Here is a 20,255-nt window from a genome sequence, read left to right on the forward strand (position 1 = left end):
CTGCAAGAACTGAACAACATAAATGTAATTGAAATATAATACCAAAAGTACTACAGTATTTTGTTCAAGTGAAACCTCCCAGATTTTCAATGAACGCTACTTAAACCCTACAAATCCTATGGGATATGAAAATTTGTGGACTGACTGCAGCAAGGACAGCAATGTTTTTCTACTTTGCCAGCTGTTGCAGTCCAGTACAGAAATGTTTTTTATACAGCATTAAAAACAAGCATTTCTTATATAGTTGAGTACTGACCTAAATAACCCACTAAAAGAGAAAAATCTGGGTCTGGGCAAAACAGAGCTAAAAGCTACTCATCCACACGTGATCTGCAGAGAAAAAAAAAAAATGTATTTTCAAAAAAAAAAGTCTCCACCTTTTAGAAAATATATAGCAATAAAAGTTTTAGCTTATAGTGCTCAAATGAAAAAGCTATCGAGCTTAGTTTAGAAAATGCAATACAGAATAAAGGTAACAAACGGTTCTCCCTCTAATGATAGCAAATAGCTTACGTAGCAGAATTTTCCAAGTAACAGCTACCTAAAGTAAACCTACTTTATGTTACATGGAATAACCTCCCTAACCACCTCCTGAGAGATTTTGAAAATAAAGTTAATGCCTCTTTCCTCAAAAAAAATATATTTTTTTTCCCCTAACAAGAGAGAAGAATAAGAAACTAGCAAAATTGATGAGGGTTTTCCCATGTGAATTTAATAATTCCTGCCTTGATTTGGTCATGAAAATCAGACCAATCAGCATGCAGGAGGGAAAGAGCTTGGATTATAAATACTCTCACCATGGTCTTTGTTTCGTTTGTATTTTGTGGGGGAGGGAGGAGGGAATAGTAGTGAGGACTGGTCTTTTATTTTTCATTTTAAATTTTTATTTTTACCCTTAATTACTACATAAGGTAATATCCAGAATAAATTTTATTTTTATAATTATGAAAATCCTGAGCATAATTATAGTTATCTATGGATATAGTGTGGAAATTTTAAGGAAGAACATCAGCAAGTAGTGGCTTTGTTGAAGATGTTGTAATTGTGTACTAGTTCTTTATCTTTACAATAGTATGCAATAAATGTATGAAATAAGATGTTTCTTGCATGAAAATCATTTCTAGTATAAACAACAATTTGCATTGCAGGCTCTGAGAGGTATTATTCAAGAATATTACAGTAAAAATTTCCATTCTGAACATCAAGTTGATCAAGTATATGGATCTCACTAACCACGCTGGAGTAGGATGTTGATACTACGGGTGAAGAAAGTCAGTTGTATAGTGAGATAGCTTTGATGTTGTGAGCGTTTGGTAGGCTATACAGCGGAGGGAACAAACCCTGGCGCCTAACCCTAGTGAGCTCGGGAAGGCGCTGAGCTTTGTCGAAGCGCCCAGTTTTGGCCCTGGGCGGCTGCCGTGGCAGGGCGGGGGCTCTAAGATGGCGGCGCCCCAGCGGCAGTCACGTGGGTGCCGCCATGTCGGGCCGGCAGGGCAACAAGCTGCCCAGCAACCTGCCGCAGCTGCAGAACCTCATCAAGCGCGACCCGGCCTCCTACACCGAGGAGGTAAGGCGCCTCTGCCAGCCCCCGTGGCGCCTGGGGGGGGGGAAAGGGGAAAAAAAGGGGTTAATAATTTGAGGGAGACCGTAATAGGGGCTGCCGCGGCTCCTTGTGCCTCAGTAACGCTCCCTGTGCTTGCAGTTCCTGCAGCAGTACCACCACTACCAGTCCCATGTGGAGATCTTCACCTTCCAGCCCAACAAGCCCAGCAAGGAGCTGGCGGAGCTGGTCATGTTCCTGGCGCAGGTGAGCTGCTGTTGTCCCCGAGGGAAATGTGAGAGCTGGGCCCGAGCCCCTCGCCGGGCACGGCCTCCCCTGACTGCTGGGGCTGTGAGGGTTGTATTTCGTGTCATCTTGTCGTCAGATCTCTCCCCGAGTTGCTGTAAAGCTCTATTTATCAAAATGTTCATGTTATTAGCAATTTCCAGGCAGGCAAGTTTTTCTTTTGAGGCTTTGGTTCGGTTTTAAAAAGGATCTTGTAACTGCACCGTGTGTTTCGCATCAGTGTTTCACTGATAACTTTTCTTTTGGTGTAGATAAACTACTATTGCACAAATAATTTTCTTAGTTGCTTATAACGTCTCACATTCCTGCAGCTGACTGCTAACTCAAAGTTTTTAGTAGTGAGCTCACCCCAGCCTGTCTTTGCCCAGGTTGCCCACTGCTACCCGGACCAAATGGCCAACTTCCCGCAGCAGCTCAAAGAGCTGCTCTCATACCACCATACGGTGCTGGACGCGGACCTTCGGATGGTAAGGCTGCCACCGAAAGGTGTTTGGGGCAGACCACTGTGAGAATTCAGCGCTTCGAGTTTGCTTTTGCGTCTTTTAATAGAGATGGAAACTAGGGAGTGCTGTGAAGTTGTGATTCTGATCTCTGCTTCTCCCATACAGACCTTCTGTAAGGCTTTGATGTTGTTAAGAAACAAGAATCTGATAAATCCAACAAGTTTGCTGGAGCTCTTCTTTCAGCTGCTGCGATGTCACGATAAGCTTCTACGAAAAGTAAGCTGTGGTTCCAAGAGCTTGGCTTGACTTCCAGTGGGTTTTGACCTGTCTAACAGAAGGAATGGTGGACAGTTCCACTGTTCATGTTTGTGAAATAAGTGGGACGTGGGTCTGCTCCTTCAGAAACTAAAAGTGCCACATGCAAGACTCGATTTGTATATCTTATTTGTAATGAAGCATGCTGCTGTAAACACTTCTACATGCAACAGCTTGTAAGCCTGTCCTGTGTTTGCAGTCGAGCAGCCTGAATGTGTCTGCAGATAAAAACCATAAGCACGTTGATATCAGAGCGGGAATTATTGAATTCTATGTGAAAAATCTTAAGTTAAAAAAGTTGCGAGTCAAAGCTTTATTTTGTGTTTTCTGTAATAAACGAGAGATTAGTCACTTCCTATGACCAGGGTTGATAAATGTGCTGTCAGAATGTACATATGAAACAGTAGTGGGAATTTTTGAGTTGAGCTTCATGCTCTTTGTCTTCCTTCCTTGCTGTGCTGTAAACTAAGTACATTTTTTTCAAATCCATGAAAATCATGAAAAACCATGAAAATATATGAGGATTTACAAGGTAACGTGTTGTTTTTCCGACTACAAATTAAAAGGGATCAGATCTCTCATTTTGGTCCTCAGAGGCTTTGGGGAAATGGCAGTGCGTGTGCAGTGTTCCCTGTGTGACTTGCAAGTGTTACTTCTTCTTTCTCCTTCTGCAGACTCTGTATACTCACATTGTGATGGACATTAAGAATGTAAATGCTAAGCACAAAAACAATAAAATAAACACGGTAAGTATTCTAGCTTTCAGGTGCACTTTGTTTTACTGCTGTGTTTATTGAAGATCGGTAATAAACATTTCCCAGCTTTTTTTCGTAGACGCTGCAGAACTTCATGTACAGCATGTTGAGGGACAGCAATCCCACTGCTGCCAAGATCTCTCTGGATGTGATGATTGAACTTTACAGAAGGAATATTTGGTAGGTTTGGCAGGCCCATGCTTTTTTCCTATTTAATGTGGGGTAGCCATCGACATCACTCGTGGCATATTGTGCAAAATGTGATGTGGAGGAACTCTGACTTTTAGTATATTTATTTTCTTTGTATTCTGGTGGCTGGATTTTATGGAACGTGGTCTAGTTGGGAAGAAATGCTGTCCTCCTTGAAGTTTCAGGGTTACTTAGGTTGAATCTTTCACATTTTAGCTGAAAATATGCAAGTTGTGTGTACTGCAGTTGAAACAAGCTTTGTGCAGCTCACTTGTTGGAACTCTTGCGTATGAAGCTGTTGGTACTGGCATACAGTCTGTGATGTACAGTGAAAAAACGAATTTTGTTTCTTCTTGAGTCACTAGGGTGTAATTCTAGATGACTGATCTAATAAGTGCTTTGAGGGTTTTTGTTGTTTTTAGGTGAAGTCATAATATAGCTTTTATTTTTAGTAGACACCAGCTTGAACAATTATTAGAGAAATACCGAAAGCAGAAAAAGTGCAGAGTGCTCAGTTGCTGTCTCAGTGCTAGTTAATGTCTAAGATGTTGCTCAATCTTTCTCGTGTTGTAAAATGCCAGAGCAGATGGTACCCAGTGGAAAACTGCACGAGAACATCGTAGTTTGTTCACTCTCAACATTTGACTGTAAAGACAAAGTATTTTTTTTTAAGCCATTCAGTTTCTAACTCCATTGCTCTTCTGGGTTCTTGCACAGAAATAAACGGTAAAGGAGATATATGAATGCAGCAAGCAACACTGGTGGTCTGCAATGTTTCTGCTTCTTTTTATGTATTTCCAAGTTAGTGCCAGAGATCTTATGGTGCAGTTCTTGCATTACTTATTCCCATCAATTTCTAGCATGCTGGGAGGTGAATGGCAAAGTTGATTACCTTGGCATTGAGAGAAACCTCAGCTGGCAGGCAGGATGTGGTGCCAGGTGGTATTTGTCATGAGGAGTTTTGATATGTAGTGTCCAAGGAAACAGTCTATTCCACGGCACGCACAAGGTCACAGCAGCTTTGTTTTTTGTTGGTGTAGTGGTAGGTTGAGAATTTTATAACAGAGGGAAAATTAGGATAGCTGAAAAACATATTAGTGTTGCTGAAAAGATGAGGCTTCTTGCAGTTTTAATGAGTAGATTTTTAAGTACCTAAGACTTGATATGAACTCAAAATAATTTTTAGGAATCCTAGTTCATGCAACTTCATTTTCTGAGAATAACTTGAAATTGTAACACTTTGAAGTAAAAGGCAGTATTTTGTTTTATTCAAGGAATGATGCCAAAACAGTCAATGTCATCACAACTGCTTGCTTTTCCAGAGTGACAAAGGTGAGGACAGAAGTCATTTGAAACTGGATTTAATCTAAGCTACTGTTATCCTGGGGATGCAGTTTCTTATTTCAGTACCCAAACTGCTAATAAGCTTCACTGATTATTTGTTTTTTGTTGTTTTAATTTCAAAATGCCACTTGTGTTCTGGGAGTAGGACACATTTGGTGCTTCGGTCGGTGCAGAGCAGCAGAATGGGATGCTTGTCTTATTACAAGTGCAGGCTGGTGTGGAGAGAGGGTGGGTGTACTTTCCTGTCCTACTCAGAAGAGACTCAGGATATTGTCACCTTATAATAAGCATCATTAAGGCATTTACTTCTTAAATGTGAAGAGAGCTGATACCTTGCCGGGGATTTGAGTGGATCTGAGGCTGCCTGTCGTCTTTGTAGGTTTTGCAATGCTAGATGCTCTGAAAATGCATGTTATGGTTTGAGATTAGTTCTTTCACAGCGAAAGTCCAAAAGCTGATCCACTTGATTAAAAAAACAAAACAATCAAAACCCAACAACCAACAAACCCATATAAACTAATGAAAGCTTGGAATGCTTAGCACAGCTGATCAGGTATTGGCTGTGTGGGAGTTAATAATACTGGCACGGAGCAATTGCAGTGCTTTGCAGAAAGCTAGGAAGATTTCCGTCTCTGGGTTTGCTCCTGTCACTGTGGAAGCCCAGCTGTTTTTTGATCTTTTATGTGCCTCCAGCTGATGAGGGTTAGCAGCAAAAATGGACTTTGTTCAAAATGCTTTCAGTTTGATGGCTTGCTTTCTTTATGTATTCTTTTCGACCAGTAATTGGAAGTGTTTTAGCATAACCAAAGAGGGGGATGCTTGGCTGTTGTAAACACTCTTGTCTGTTTGTCATGTCCTACGTTTTACTGAATTTCTCAGATATTAGTTGCTGGTTTGAAGTTCTTCCTTGGGAAGGATGAAAGTGAGAATCAAGAGAGTGACTCAGAATCTGAGGTGAGTGTTGTGATTAAATCTTCACAATCTAAATTCTGTCATCCTGCAGACTTTTGACTACACCAGTGCATCCACTTTGGCACTACAGAATTTTCTGTTTTATTTCCTCCACTTGATCCACCTCACAGAAACATTTAATTTTTTGCCACTTGGTCCCAGTTGATAGCAGGTTACCTTTACTATCTGTCTATAGCCTAAGGGCTCCCTTGCTTTCCTGTGCTCATTGTGAAGGAAGCTCTTCACTTGTAAGAGATAAGTGAGGGCTGGCCAATCTGTTTTGTTGTTGTTGTTGTTTTTTGGTGGTGGTGCTGGTGTTTTTTTTTTTTTTTAAGTTAATGAATTAGTAGATATGTAACTCAGAGTTGTGGGACGAGATTTTAACTTGGTGTTTACAAAGCAGGTTTCATTTTTTAGATAACCCTTCAGTTCTGCCTCTCAAACTGCATTTCCCATTTATGTACAAATTAAATAATTCAGTTACCCTGAGAAGGCTGATAACCTGCCACAATTACGGTTTAGAACCTCCTAATACACAGCCATTACTGTGACTGTCTAGTACTGTGATTACCCACCTGTAAAAACTACTGCTATCTCTCTGATGTAAGTGGTTTTATGAAATTGTGATTTTAAAGGCTACTATCTCTGTGTGATGAAAATCAGGCGGGAAGATACCGTTTTCAAATATAGTACGTTGACACTCTTTGTATTTCTGCTTCCTGTTTGAAGCCTGACTTCACCTGAGTCTTGTTTTCCTTGTGTTCCTTCTGAAGGACGATGGCCCCACGGCCAGAGATCTGATGGTGCGGTATGCAACTAACAAGAAAACCACCAAGCGCAAGAAGAAACTGGAAAAAGCCATGAAGGTTCTCAGGGTGAGGACAGTGGTGTTTTGACTTGCTGGCATTTTAGCTTAATCCTTCATGTGCAGAAATCTTTTTTCCACTGTCATCTTGGCTGTTTTTTGTCACCTACTTTAGGTGAGGCTCCTCAAGTGTTCTAGCATCCATTGGTCAGGCAGTTGCCATTATTGCCTGAAGGGTGCTTTTCTGAAACACACTTGTCTGAGTTGTGGACTAACTGCTCTGGAGTACCCCTTGTATGGTCCATTACTTAGACCTTACTGTGTCTTGAGAAGTAACTTTTTGATGTTCTTGTTGCTTGTTATGTCAGGTAGTTGAAAACCCAATGCAATTGAAAAGAATGGTAGTTTACTTGTTAAAACCCAAAGCACCTCTTTTTGAAGAGAATAATGAGAAATAGCAGCTTCCAACAGCAGCCTGAAACTGAAGGACCTGCAGCTTTTTCCATAGGGAAAAATAAAAACGCCTCCTTTATTCTTTTTGCCATGCAGAAACACAAGAAGAAGAGCAAGCCAGAGGTGTTCAACTTTTCTGCTATTCACTTGATTCATGATCCTCAGGGTAAGCATGCATCATATTTTGTGTTTTTTTTTTCAAATTGTGTTAATCCCAGATACTGAAGTTTAGACAATTCTCTGCAAGGAGAATGAAAGTAAATACAAATGTGATAATGGGATACTTTTAGCTTTCTTTATGCTCAAGTTTCATAACGCTTACTGTGAGATCAATCTTGCACTTGTCATAGTGGAATGCTTGTAGATGGCCAGACAAGAAAGGAGCAACACTGCACCATCTGCTTCAGGTTGCTACAGATCAGGACGTAGCTTTCAGCCTCTTTCTTGTATGTGGGAAGGCCATAATTTGTGTGAAAAGGGACTAGTTTATCTTCTCTGGATTTTGTGGCTTTTTTAATACCCTTTTAGAAGGGTATTACTGTTACTAGTCTGGCATTTGTCTAATATCACTTGACTCATTCAGTCTGATGTAGCGAACCTCTGGGGATTTTGTTTTTCAGGTGGATCCAAATGTATCTTAAAAAAAAAAAACTATCTTTAAATACTGATCCTGCATTTATGATGTTGCAGAGCTGCTGCTTTTTGTGTCCTTTCTCTTGGACCCATGTGCAGCTTTATATTTTCTAGGCATGTGAAAGGAAAAATAAACAACTGGGGGTAGTGCTTTGGGCACCTTAAGTTTCTTCTGTGCAAGTACAATGGAGTTTTAAAGAAAAACTTAAAAGAAAATTTGACTACCTCTTTTGACCCAGTCTCAGCTGAGTTCTGCACAGTGCATTTTGAGACTACCACAAACCTATTATTGCTTCTTTTAGACTTTGCAGAGAAACTGCTGAAGCAGCTGGAGAACTGTAAAGAACGATTTGAAGTGAAGATGATGCTCATGGACCTAATATCTAGACTAGTTGGAATCCACGAGGTACATAATTTTGTGATGGCCTGACGGTTGGGTGGTGGTGTGCTCTGGCCTTGTGCCTCTGGAACGTGAGTTTATTTTCCTGTATGTTGAAAAATGAAGCTGAGTATAGCTACAGAGTTCTCAGTGGGCTTTATGGTATGGCACAGTGATGTAGGCTTGTATGGTACAAAGTGAATTCTGCCTGAGAAGGCTGGTGGTGTGTAAGAGCTGGGATGTCATGAGTAGAGGGGAAAATGCCTGTTTAAAAACTTGTGTCTTCAGTGTAGTTTTTGAATCGAGTCTAGCAATAGCTTAAGAACAGCACTCTGAGGTATAACCAAAGTGTGATCAGACTTCCTCAAGAATCTGTTCGTCTTGGGGGCTCTGTGGGGTGAGGGAAACAGTCTTTGCAGGTATCCTCGAGGCTAACAAAAAGGTGGAAATGCTCACTGTGGCTGTATGAGCACTCTTGAATACAGGGAGCATGAGAAAGTCCAGTTTTTTTTTTTTTGACACTGTACTGGGTTCATGCCTAGGCACATACAGCTGCCACTTTGTGCTTTGGTCTCTGCCCAAAGCATTCCTCCCAGTGACCAGGGCATCTGAATTGTTGGGTCTTGCACATCACGGAGACCCCAGTGCTGCAGTGGTGTCAAGCCTGAGCCCACTCTATTTCCTCACTGCATAAAGCTCAAGTAGAACTTACCACATGTAAGTCTGAGTCCCAGAGGTGTATGAAGTACTTGTCACTTGGGAGGTGTGTGTCCAGGTGTTAGGCTGCTTCAGCATCAAATATTCATTCAGGCTTGCTGGAGAAGTTAATGAAGGGGCTTGGATGCTAAATGAGCATGAATTTAGGGACAGTCTCTTCTGAGAGGACTGTGTTCCTGAAGCTAAGGGAAGAAGAGGCACATCATTGAGCAGCAGACGACCCAATTGGATTTCTGTGCAATCTAATAAGAACCATTCTGGATTTCAGATCTTGGCATTGAGTCTCGGCATTTCCTTTGAAAAAGTCCCTTCCTCACCTCCATGTATTTCAAATTCAAGACAGGTGAATGTGTTACACGATAAAATCTGAGGCATTTGCAGAGCAGGCTATGTAGGTTTGTTGATTGTTTACAGCATATCAGGTTATAGAAGTGATCTCAAAAGAGAAGCAACTAACTTGTTACAACTTTTATCTTCCCTACAGCTTTTTCTTTTTAATTTCTACCCCTTCATTCAGAGATTTCTACAACCCCATCAGAGAGGTAAGCATTGGTCTGTCATTTCACATGTATAGTCACTTCCTAAGTGGTACTGTGAGTAGGTAGCAGTAGTGTAGTCAGAAGCAAGAATAGTCCAGGGAGTGTGGATGAAGGAGGCACAAAGGCTCCAGTTATCCAAAACAGTGGACTTTCATGGAAGCGGTGTCCACTTGATGCTCTTAAGCATTTGAGAAACTTCAGCAAGAGGATCAAGTGAGTTCCTAGTTCCTTGCAGAACGTGACTTGCTGAGCCAAGCTGTGACTGCCTTTTGCTGCTTTTTTCCTTCTGTTTCACTCTAGAATGGAAATATGTATTTTGGTGTAGCTGGCTATTAAGGGTCTGCACTGCTGCTGGGGTAGAGATCCAAGTGTGTTCCTAATGCTTTATGAGAGAGAAGTACAAGATGTCTCAAATAACTTCAGCCTGAAATGGCTTTGAGGCTTAGAAGCTCAGTATCTCATTGAGTTAGCCGTATTGGTGGATGTGTTTAATGGCCAGAATAAGTTGTGCTGATGTACTTGGACATCTTCTCCCCCTTCCTTTTTATTTTTTCTTCCAGACGTGACAAAGATTCTTCTGTTTGCGGCGCAAGCTTCGCATCAGCTAGTACCACCCGAGGTCAGTATTCCATAAACTTTTGGTGATGTTAAAAGGGACAGTATGCAAGCATGGAACTGTTAATTGCATTCACTGGGGACAAGGAATCTGGTCAGTCCCTTTTTCTTGAAAACCATGTGGGAATTTTTGCTCTCACTGATAATTTCTGCAAGTTCCAGGTTGTTGTTTTTGTAAAGGGATACAATTCCAATGCTCAAGGTCTTCAGTTTCTGCAGGAGAATTTGTCTAGAAGTTATTTGCAGGCTGTAGTGTTAAGTCACGAGCTCTGCTTTTCTGTGAAAAGAGCTCTGTTAATAAGATGAAATCACCTCACAATTATATTAAATAAATAGTAAGTGTATTTACCCTTTCTTCTGTATTTTCAGATTATCCAGTCAGTGTTGATGACCATTGCCAACAACTTTGTCACTGACAAGAATTCTGGGGAAGTCATGACTGTAGGGTGAGTACAGAATTTTATTACAACTGTAAAACTCTGAATGTAGAAAAGTATTTTCCATTTTTTTTTTAAATGACCTTCAGCCTATTCCTGTCATTCATCTGTGCTTTTAAGAATCTGCTTGAATAAAGACAAGACAGTAAACATAAACTTCCCTGAATTTTCTTGTCAGTGTTGTAAATCCCTCAGAGCAATGGGTTTCTGTATTTAGTCAGTGCTGTGAGTTAACTCTTTTGGATTTCATGATGGCCTTTTTTTTGATTTCTTGTTTGGTCTCGTGTTTTTCCTCCTTCCCAAATACTACGTTATTTCTAGTTTGAGGGTACACCCTCTTGTGTGTGAATCAAAATAACTTCCATTTGTATACACACAGTGAGCAGACAGCATTGTAATTCAGGACTTTTAATGTTTAGTAGATGAAATTTTATTACTGGCAACAAATTCAAGCGTTGCTGTTAGTGAAACTATAAAGTGCTTGCTTTCTCTGCTGAAGAAAGTCTGCTTTTGTAATAGGTCTGGTGCAGGCAGAGTAGAATACGACCAGTAAATGTAGGAGAGAGCTGAGCTGTGTCTGAAGAAGATGAAGTAGTTGGCAGGGGAAGCTACTGTGGGCAGCTATGTTTTGAATATTTTCATGAGCTACTTTTTTCCTCTTAACATGGTTATAGCAACAAATTTAGTGTACTGGGTATGTGCATGAATTTTTTTTTTTTAAACTTAGTGTAAGCACACAGGCTTCCTTTATACTGTTGTTTGTCTGCCTATGCTTGACAGGAGAATTATTTCTTGATTTTGGCCTGGCCTAGGCCTGGTGATCGTTTGACAGCTTTTTGCAAATGTGCTTGGTTGGACCTAGCCTTTAGTTGCAGAATCCTGAGGTCCAAGGTCAGACAAAATAGTAGGTGGAGAGTATAGAGTATGGACCAAAAATGGATGGTTTTGAAGAAGTTTTGGAGAACTATGGCAGAGAGCATCCTGTTACGTTCCCCTCTGTTACATGTAATGCTTCAGAAGATTAATCAAGTTTGAGGTAATTCTGTCTATTACTGGGCCAGCGAGTGTCTCTCCCAGCCGTGTTATTCAGGAAAATGTTTCACTTTGAATTTTTAGAATCAATGCAATAAAAGAAATCACAGCGAGATGTCCATTAGCCATGACTGAAGATCTGCTTCATGACCTTGCTCACTACAAGACTCATAAAAATAAAAGTGAGTATATTATATGGATATGACTTTTAGATCTTTCTTCCTTTTTTCTTGTCATATGGTCCTCTGTTATAGCCTTCATAATAGTGCTGTATTATTTGGTGGGCTGAGAGGTATCATTTTTAATGTCTGCTGCATTTCTATGCATATACTTAGTTAAAACAGACATGGGTAGTTACGGCAAGGGAAACAGCTGACAAAACTGGAGAAAGGCGGCTGCTTGTTAACAAAGATTTGGCCCTGAGAGCTGGATCCTGCATTGGAGAAATCAGTGGGAGCTAGTATTTCAGAAAATACACGAATTGGCTGTAATACTGTTTACCTCAGTGCACTTTGGTTTGCTCAGGATTCTGCTTTACTATACTTAGTCCTGACTCTATTTTTCTGGCTAGATGTGATGATGTCTGCAAGAACTCTGATACACCTCTTCCGTTCGCTGAACCCAGAGATGCTACAGAAGAAATACAGAGTAAGTGTTTTCTCTGCATTACGTTCACTATAAATGTAAGCTTATGTGCTCAAAAACAACTGCTCTCAAAGCTTCTTGAGAATGTGATGGAATCACATTTTTTTCTCTCCAGGCCTTTTCCCTTGCTGCATTTTGACATGGCTTTCTCTTGTTTCAAGGCTTCTTTAGTTCAGACTCATCAAACTTACTGACAGAAGCTTCATGCTGCAGAAGCCTGTCTTCCTGCAGTTTGTTCAACTTCTTTATAGTAATTCAAGATCTTTTCTTGTTTCATCAGGCAGAATTTCTTTCCTACAACTCCACCCCCTATTTTTGTAGGCTTGTGTGAGTTAAGATAGTAGCCTGCTTAATACGTGTTTTATTTACTTACAGGGTAAACCTACTGAAGCCTCGGTGGAAGCCAGGATTCATGAATATGGAGAACTGGATGCCAAAGACTATATTCCAGGAGCAGAAGTGCTGGAGGTTGTGAATGAAGAGGAAAAAGGAAAAAAACAAGAGGAAGGTTGGCCTTTTTTCTTTATAACTTCCATGTTGTGCATCATTGCTGCTAAGATTTTATGTGGACTTGGTGTTCATGCATTTCATTTGCTGTTGTCACATGCTGTGTGGTTTGTACATGTTTGTATTTATCCATTAAGAGGCACTGATACTGTCCTTGAGATAAGTGCAAGTTACCCTGAGAGATCTGATAGTCACTACATTACTTCATATAATAGATGAAAGAGAGGAGAGAGAGGAAAGAGGGATTTTGAACAGCAAAGAGAAGCAAAATAGGTCATAGAGAGCAACTTTGCTTTAAATTGCATTGCTTCCTTCCTTGGGTTAGCTAAAGTGGAGGACCGGAAATGTTGCTGAACGCAGTGTGGTAAGGAGTAGCATTTGTAAACCAGTGTGTTTCTTCAGAGACTCTCCTAAATGCAGCTGCTTGCTTTGAGGGCCTTGAACATAACTTGAGTTACTCTTTACAAAGCATAGGGTTTTGGTACAATTTGCTGCAACAGTGACTTGCTGCAAACTGATTAGCTATCCTCTGTGGTTGGCATTCTTGAGAATGAAAGAAACGTATGTGAATGCCTTTCCTGTAAAGGCTTTGTTCACCATTGTTGCAGGTTTATTTAAGTTCATAACAAAAATGTTTTTAAAGAGACTGCAGCTCACAGTAATGACAAGATTGATCAGGTTTTAATAAGTCTGTTGTGTGTTCAAATATCTTAACGCTGCCATATGTGGTTATCACTCTAAATCGGTGTCCATAGCTGTACGTGCACACGATGTAGGTGTGCTGAGAAATGAAGGCTGAGATGTCTTTGTACAGCTCTGAATCAGTAGCTGTCAGAGTTACGCCGTGTGATGCTTTAACATTGCAGGCCAGGTGGAATTTGGTAGCTGAACTTACCAGTGGGACAGCATGAGAGCTACTGGTCTGTTCGACCTCAGATGTCTAAAAATATTACTCCCAGCTAATGATCAAATGTGTGAAGTAACCTCAAGTCTTACAAACGTCTATGTAGTTCTGAGGCTGGGATGCTGAGATCCTGCAGCCTTTGAGTGTGTCCCTGGGCATAAATGTAGTTAGGTAGCAAAAGGCAGTGAGAGCTTAGGATGTGCTCTGAAATTATTTGAAATGCAAAGAGTTCCACCAGCTCCGTACTAGCAGCTCTGCGCGTTTGTTTGCTTGAGCAGATGGATGGGAAAGTGCCAGTATGAGTGAGGGAGAAGATGATGAAGATGGAGAATGGATTGATGTCCACCACTCTTCAGATGAGGAGCAGCAAGAAGTGGTGAGTTCCAAGTGTGTTCTGCTCCAAATAGAAAAGGGACTTGTTAATAGCAGTCCACGTTCTCTTGTTCTACCTTTTTGTGGCTGCTCATAACTATCTACACAGTAACTTGACCAAAATCAGTGAGTTGAAGTATGTTTTTGCACCTGTTCTGAAATATGTTCTCTCTCAGGTGAGGGGGGAAAGTTGGGGAATTCTCTTCCAATGCTAAGCTCCTTCAAAGCTATGTTAACTTTCAACTTCTTAATATTTCAGAGGAAATGAAGAACTCTTTTTTTTTTTTTAATACTACATGTTAGATATGACTTTTAAGAATCCTAATAACTGTTTGGAGCATTTCCCAACGTTGTTCCCCATGTGTGGATACTTGGGAGGCAAGAGGGTCATGTACTGTAGAACAAATGGTTTGCAGAGCTCTGGATGATTGTTCTTTTGTACTTGTTTTGAAGGCAGAGAAGATGAAAAGCATGCCTATAGAGGAACGGAAAGCTAAAGCTGCAGCAGTCAGTACAAGCAGGCTGCTAACTCAGGAAGACTTCCACAAAATACGTCTTGCTCAGATCTCCAAAGAGCTCAATTCTGCACCAGGCAAAGCTGCAAAGAGGAAAAATATTGAAATAAATGATGAAGAGGAGAGCAGGTAGGATGTGAAATATTGTCAAGTGCATTTTTTCCCCACAGTTTGGTGATAAAACTTCTAATTGCTGTAGTGTACAGAGCTCTGCTCTTGGCTGTTATCCCATGGTGGCAGGTGGCAAACGACCACATGGCCTAGAATGGATCCTGGCCTGGGGGGATTTATTTATACCTGGGAGAAAAAGCAAGAGGGGCCAATGGAAACTGTGGGACTAGTTTGTTCAGAGGAATAGGAGTGTTATTTTCTTAGCAGTAGTTGCAAGTCTGTATCTCCAGAGTTTCTTAAATGTTGTGGTTCAAGCTGGACTCAAAACAGTCATGGGAGAATTTTGTAAGGGTTGTCACAAGCATGAGGATTAGCCTGAGAGGAAGAACAAGAAGTGCCTGTGTGAATGTGCATAGGGGAACAATGGCCTAAGAGATGGGTGAGAGACAAAAGGTCAGGAGGACATTTTGCTTTTCTGGCCAGATGATGTTTTGTGTGTGACAGCTTGCTGTTGGATTTCTGTGTGCGTAGGGGCGAGTTGCTTTCACTCAGAGATATCGAACATCTACATAAGAAGCCGAAGTCAGACAAGGAGACAAGATTGGCAACTGCAATGGTGAGGAACTGGGCTGTTTCATATCCTCTTTTTAGACATTTGTGGGGTTTGTGTTCTTCTCTCCTGTGGAATAAGGAGGTGGTGTTGAATCAGTGAGACAGATGCCCAGCTGCCATCTGGGTTTTGATTAAATTATTTTTTACTGTTGTATCATGGCTGTAACTGATAAACAACCTCTTGCTGGTCACAGGTGAAGATGAAAATACAGACACCGCCAATTTTCACTGATACTTAATAAAGCCAGCATGGAGGAATGCAGTTAATACACACAGGGAGTCATACTGAATCTGGATGTATACTTGCTGCTCTAGAACCTGTCACCCTAGCAGCTGACGATTACTATAGGGAAGGACAAATGGCCATCTCTTATTATGGTGTGTTGTCTATTCTAGGCTGGAAAAACAGATAGAAAAGAATTTGTGAAAAAGAAAACAAGAATGAACCCATTTGCCAGCTCTACCAATAAAGAGAAGAAAAAGCAGAAGAACTTTATGATGATGAGATACAGCCATAATGTCCGGACCAAAAATAAGCGTTCTTTCAGGGAAAAACAGGTAACATTTAATGTTGAAATTAGATGGGGCAGTCTGAGCAATAAACTTGTAACGCTGGTGAAGTGCTGTCTATCCTATACCCTAAGATTTTGGTGTTTAATTTGATGGATTAATCACTGGAAAAGATCGTGAGCTAGGTTGCTTCCCATGAAACCTACCCAGAGGAAGTATATCAGAGACTGTGGGGTGGAGGAGAATGCTTTGTCAGAATCTGCTCATGACTATGCAGAAAGAACCATGCATTGTTGCAAAATCATGGGTAGGTTAGCAAGATGTTTAAAATGTGGTTTGATTTCTTTTTCCCTTTAAGCAATAACAGATCATGTTCAAACTGTAATATTGGGATAGAAGAAATCGTTCCCTTGATACAATGGAGTTTGTCTTTAGGACAAGCTTCTAGTGTGTTTCTTTACTCCCCCATAGTCTGTCTTTGACCTTTCTCCTATTACTGTCATATTATGGTCTCAGCTGTCCTGGCTTGAGGTCATCTGATAGCTTGATACAAATGTACTTAAGGCTCAGATGCAATTGCTCTTCAGAACTTTTTAAAGTTAATCAGAAAAATAAGTCACTTCCTTGGTTTAGCCTGCTGCCATTGTTTGGCAATACTCTGCTCTCAGTGGCAATGCCCTTGCCTTCTACTGCTTCCTCAGTTACGAGCTTAGCTATGGGGCTGATGCAGGATTCAAAACAGCCTTCCCAAGAGCACATGCAAGTTAAATATGCATCTATTTGGTAGTCCAGTCACTGTGTGTTCCCACAGGCAGCTGTGCCAGGGTAGCTGAAGGGCTAACATCACAGCTGGGGTTAATGCTTAAACTGTGGCAGCTGTTGCTGGTGTTGATCTAGGCATATTGTTTTGCCCTACTATGTTTCACCTTGGCAGGGTTAGATCTGTGTTAACAACAATTGGCCTTAAAATCCCTTTATCTAACCTGGCAGGTGGCCAGTCAGGGGTGTTACAAGGTGTTATAAAACTGAACTACTTGGAAGGTGTTCTGAGGAAAAACTTCTAGAATAATCCAAGTGTGTAGACTTCTTTTTTTCTGTGTTACTGATTTGTGTTTACTTGAGAGCTGTCCTGTTGTAGGACATCTTCAGGTGCTGCTTTTACAAATCCTCTTCTGTCCTTGTGAATTGTTTCCAGGATCATATTAAGTTGATGTATATTTGTTGGCCACTTGTTGTCTTAACAGCAACAATACTGAAAAAGTTTATGGACTCAACAGGAAGTATTTCTTGAGTATTTTTGTTGAAGATGAAGACTTGAACTAATATCCTGTGTAGTCTTTTGTTTTTTATCATTCTGCTTTGCCTCATATAAGGCTGATACCTTAGCCCAGTACTTAAAACAGAGAAAATGTAGCAAATCAACAGTCCACATGCTTTTCGGAAACTACTGTTAATTCTCTGTCCTTCTATTGAGAAATTGGGTGTAATTTTAGCCTAAGAGTTCTGGATTAGCTGCTGAGATAGGATTCTTAGCAGTTTCTTCTTTTAAAAAATATATGTAAAAAGCACGTGTCCATGTGCTCAAAAACATCTCCATTGTAGTGTAGTGCCTTTAATCTTTTTTTTTCCCTGAGATTATAACTTGGCTCCCTGTTTTTAGAAAGTCATCTTGAATGTTTTCAGTCCTTACTCCTGATTTAATGTTTTGAGTTCCAGTGTAACAGCTAAAAAGTGAAAATGAAAGTACCTTTCTACTTCCTTCTAATTTAAGTTAGACCACAGCATCAGTCCTGTTGACAGTGATTGGGAAGTACTGTAAAAGTGGGTTGAAGTACTGTAGGTTTTAAGATAATTCCTTCTGCTGCCCTCCTCAGTGGTAGAATAAAATTGAATGTTGTCTGTAGTCAAGATCTAAATCCCTTTACCAACAAAAATGTGTATATCACTTTAAAGAGACTGCGTATGGCACTCATTAAAAATTGCAGCATCTCCTCCTTCCCACCCTTGAAAAGCAGCTTTGTAATAATCTCAAAAAAATCCTGTTAATCCTACTTAGCTCTCAGCTGGACTGAAGTTTTTTCTCATCTCTTCTTGCCAAACAAGTCTGTAGAAGAACAACTTGTTACTGTCTTTTTCGTAACTATGTAGGATCTTAAATGATCTGATACACTGATGAATGTTTCATTTTTTGGAAGCCCTACTCTTTCCTTAACTATACTGTTTAATGAAGCAACCACAGCATTTCTGCCAATATATGTGTTAGCACTTGCCAGTTACTGCTCCCAGTTTTAGCTGATCAATTATTAATATTTCTCTGAGACTAAATAAATTTTAGGAGTCTTCCATAGTATTATGCGTACTTAATGAAAATAGCTTAATGAGACTTACCATCAATTAGATCTGTCTGCATATGTGCTACCAAAAGTTCTTAATTTTACAGCTGACAATAATGCTATACTCCTGTTTTCTGTAGAAATCTACAAACAATTTCTTAATTACATTCTGATATTTTACTACCTTGCGGCTTTGTGCATCAGATTCAGGTTGTCACAGCCATGTCTGAGTGGCTTTTGAACTTGAGTATAGGTAGTCATAAAACGACAGTAGGAATGAGTTGTGTGGCTAGCTCCTTTGTCTGTGATCTGCCTACGCAATGCTGTTTTAGTTACAGTGTTACTAGGACCGAGTCAACTGGTTTAAAGATGATTCAGGTTAATTTTTCATGTTGCAGTCGTACTTATCTGTAATACATAAAAGCCTCTATAAATGTCTATCTCAGCATAGATGATGGAAGCTGTTAGCTGTAGCATTCTCTTAAAAAGTTTGATCTTATCTGCAAATGTCTGGTTCCTGCAATACCAATGGGATGTGTATGATGGGCATATGGAAGAGGATTGTCAGTGTGATACTGTTTCCTTAATAGTTAAAGCTGAGAGTTTGAAATACCTGAATATCCCTCTTTTCATATTCCAGCTGGCTCTTAGAGATGCGCTTCTGAAAAAGAGAAGACGGCTGCTGAAATAAAATGGTTAAAGGAGAAGAATAATCATCCTTGAAGAAACAAGAAACCTAGAAATGCTTATTTTCCTTTCTCTTAAAGAAGGGAAGAAAAAAGTACTGAATTGCCTTATAGATTCATCTCTGCTCTGGTCAGAATTATAAATTGAAGGCCGCTGCAAAGTTGGATATTGCATCTCTAGGACAGACCAATGAGGCCTTAATCCTTGCAGGCTTTTGGTTTTTAAAGCATTCTAGGAAATAAGGCAGTTTGTCTTTTATTGAATATAACTTATTTACAGCTGTTTTTGTATGCGTAAGTATTAATTAAAACATACAACGTCACTGTAAAAACTACTTGACTTGATTCAATTAATGAATAGATAACTGGAAGGAAAATGAATATTCCAGCTCAACCCTTAAGCATTACATACACACTTTATACCTGTCTTACTGCTGTGATTTCACAGACTCGGTAAGTGGTTGTTTTTAAGATGTTTACTACTAATAAAACCAAATGGAGGGAAAGAACAGCTTAGTCTATAAAGGTAACAAAAATAAAATAAAAATACAGGGGAGGGGGCCTGCATATTCCCATTTAAATAGAAGGGTAACGTCACATGCAGGAGAAATATGCAGTCTTGTTCTCCCATATTCTTGCGTTGTTTGGTAGTACTTGCTTGTGTTTGATTTTTTGTGAGAATGTGTGAGAAAAACATTGGTCTATGCATTCTTGACCTTAAAGGTTGGACTCGTGTTTCAGCCTTCATCTCACATGGGACTGCTAATGGCCTTTCTCCCCCTTACCCAGTCACCTGTTTCCCTGATAACTTACTTATACTACCTTTTGTCAAGTTCTGTTTCATTTCCTTGGGGAGGAAAAACAGGTGACATATGTACAATGTAATGGAAAACGTGGTGGCATGTTTTTTCTTGTTTTCAATTTTCAATAAAGCAAGTTAATGTTTATATCCTGTACCAGAATTCACTCAACATAGGAATATTTATGTTGAGTACACAATTGTATCACTTTTAATTATTACAGTTTGTCTTACTTGTGGCTGGGTTTTCTTGGTCACATCCTGAAGAAAAAAAAAAAAAAAAAAACAGGAGCTTGAGGGAGCTTGTACAGAATGAAAGTCAACTTTCTATTGGAGGCTGTAAATGAAAATTAAGGCTTCTCCCGAGGGAAAGATGGGGACAACTCCTCGAGGGCATGGGGAATGTAACTGGGACCTGTCAGAGGATTTGTCATGCTGTGGAGAAGAACAGTAGGAATGCCATATGAATTTTGCAACCCCCTTGTGCTATTCTCTCTTCATTAAACAGCTGTGCCTAGTTTCCCGGGTGTATGTGTGCCAGGAGGAGCTGTGCCCAGTTTCACAATGTGCCCAAGAGCCAGTTTCACAAGCTATGCTCCCTTTTTCGAGGTTTCCCCTCTACCCTCTTTTTAAAACCGAGGGTGTAGACCCTCTTTCTCTCAGGTATTTATCAACCAACGCTAGGGGAAACGAAACACAGACACTAACCTCTCCTTTACCCGTTAGCTGGCTGTGGGGAAGCCCGGGGAGGGAGAAGCGAGGCCGCAGCCGGGCGCCTTCTCCCTGAGGCGAGGCGGCCGCTGGGGCC

At 40.4% G+C, this 20,255-nt stretch overlaps 1 protein-coding gene across 1 annotated transcript; it reads left to right on the forward strand.

Moving 5' to 3' along the window:
• The first annotated feature begins 1,405 nt into the window (after window positions 1-1,405).
• Window positions 1,406-19,154, forward strand: SDAD1 (SDA1 domain containing 1). The gene is made up of 22 exons (XM_035325633.1): window positions 1,406-1,567; window positions 1,703-1,807; window positions 2,215-2,313; window positions 2,455-2,565; window positions 3,279-3,350; window positions 3,439-3,539; window positions 4,823-4,880; window positions 5,772-5,846; window positions 6,617-6,718; window positions 7,198-7,267; window positions 8,037-8,140; window positions 9,315-9,372; window positions 9,930-9,988; window positions 10,354-10,430; window positions 11,538-11,635; window positions 12,025-12,101; window positions 12,474-12,606; window positions 13,788-13,885; window positions 14,335-14,525; window positions 15,039-15,123; window positions 15,516-15,677; window positions 18,603-19,154. Exons 1-22 carry the CDS (start codon window positions 1,478-1,480, stop codon window positions 18,651-18,653), a joined length of 2,076 nt encoding a protein of 691 aa, XP_035181524.1. The 5' UTR covers window positions 1,406-1,477; the 3' UTR covers window positions 18,654-19,154.
• The last annotated feature ends 1,101 nt before the right edge of the window (window positions 19,155-20,255 follow it).

The sequence above is a fragment of the Oxyura jamaicensis genome, chromosome 4, assembly GCF_011077185.1.
Source record: "Oxyura jamaicensis isolate SHBP4307 breed ruddy duck chromosome 4, BPBGC_Ojam_1.0, whole genome shotgun sequence".
In the NCBI taxonomy this organism is placed as follows: domain Eukaryota; kingdom Metazoa; phylum Chordata; class Aves; order Anseriformes; family Anatidae; genus Oxyura; species Oxyura jamaicensis.

What these genes read in the sequence shown, in the direction of transcription:
- SDAD1 (XM_035325633.1), top strand. Translation starts at nt 1,478, where the DNA reads ATGTCGGGCCGGCAGGGCAACAAGCTGCCCAGCAACCTGCCGCAGCTG. An exon ending in TGGACGCGGACCTTCGGATG is followed by an intron (nt 2,314 to 2,454) that starts GTAAGGCTGCCA and finishes TCTCCCATACAG; the next exon opens with ACCTTCTGTAAGGCTTTGAT. An exon ending in AAGCCATGAAGGTTCTCAGG is followed by an intron (nt 6,719 to 7,197) that starts GTGAGGACAGTG and finishes TTTGCCATGCAG; the next exon opens with AAACACAAGAAGAAGAGCAA.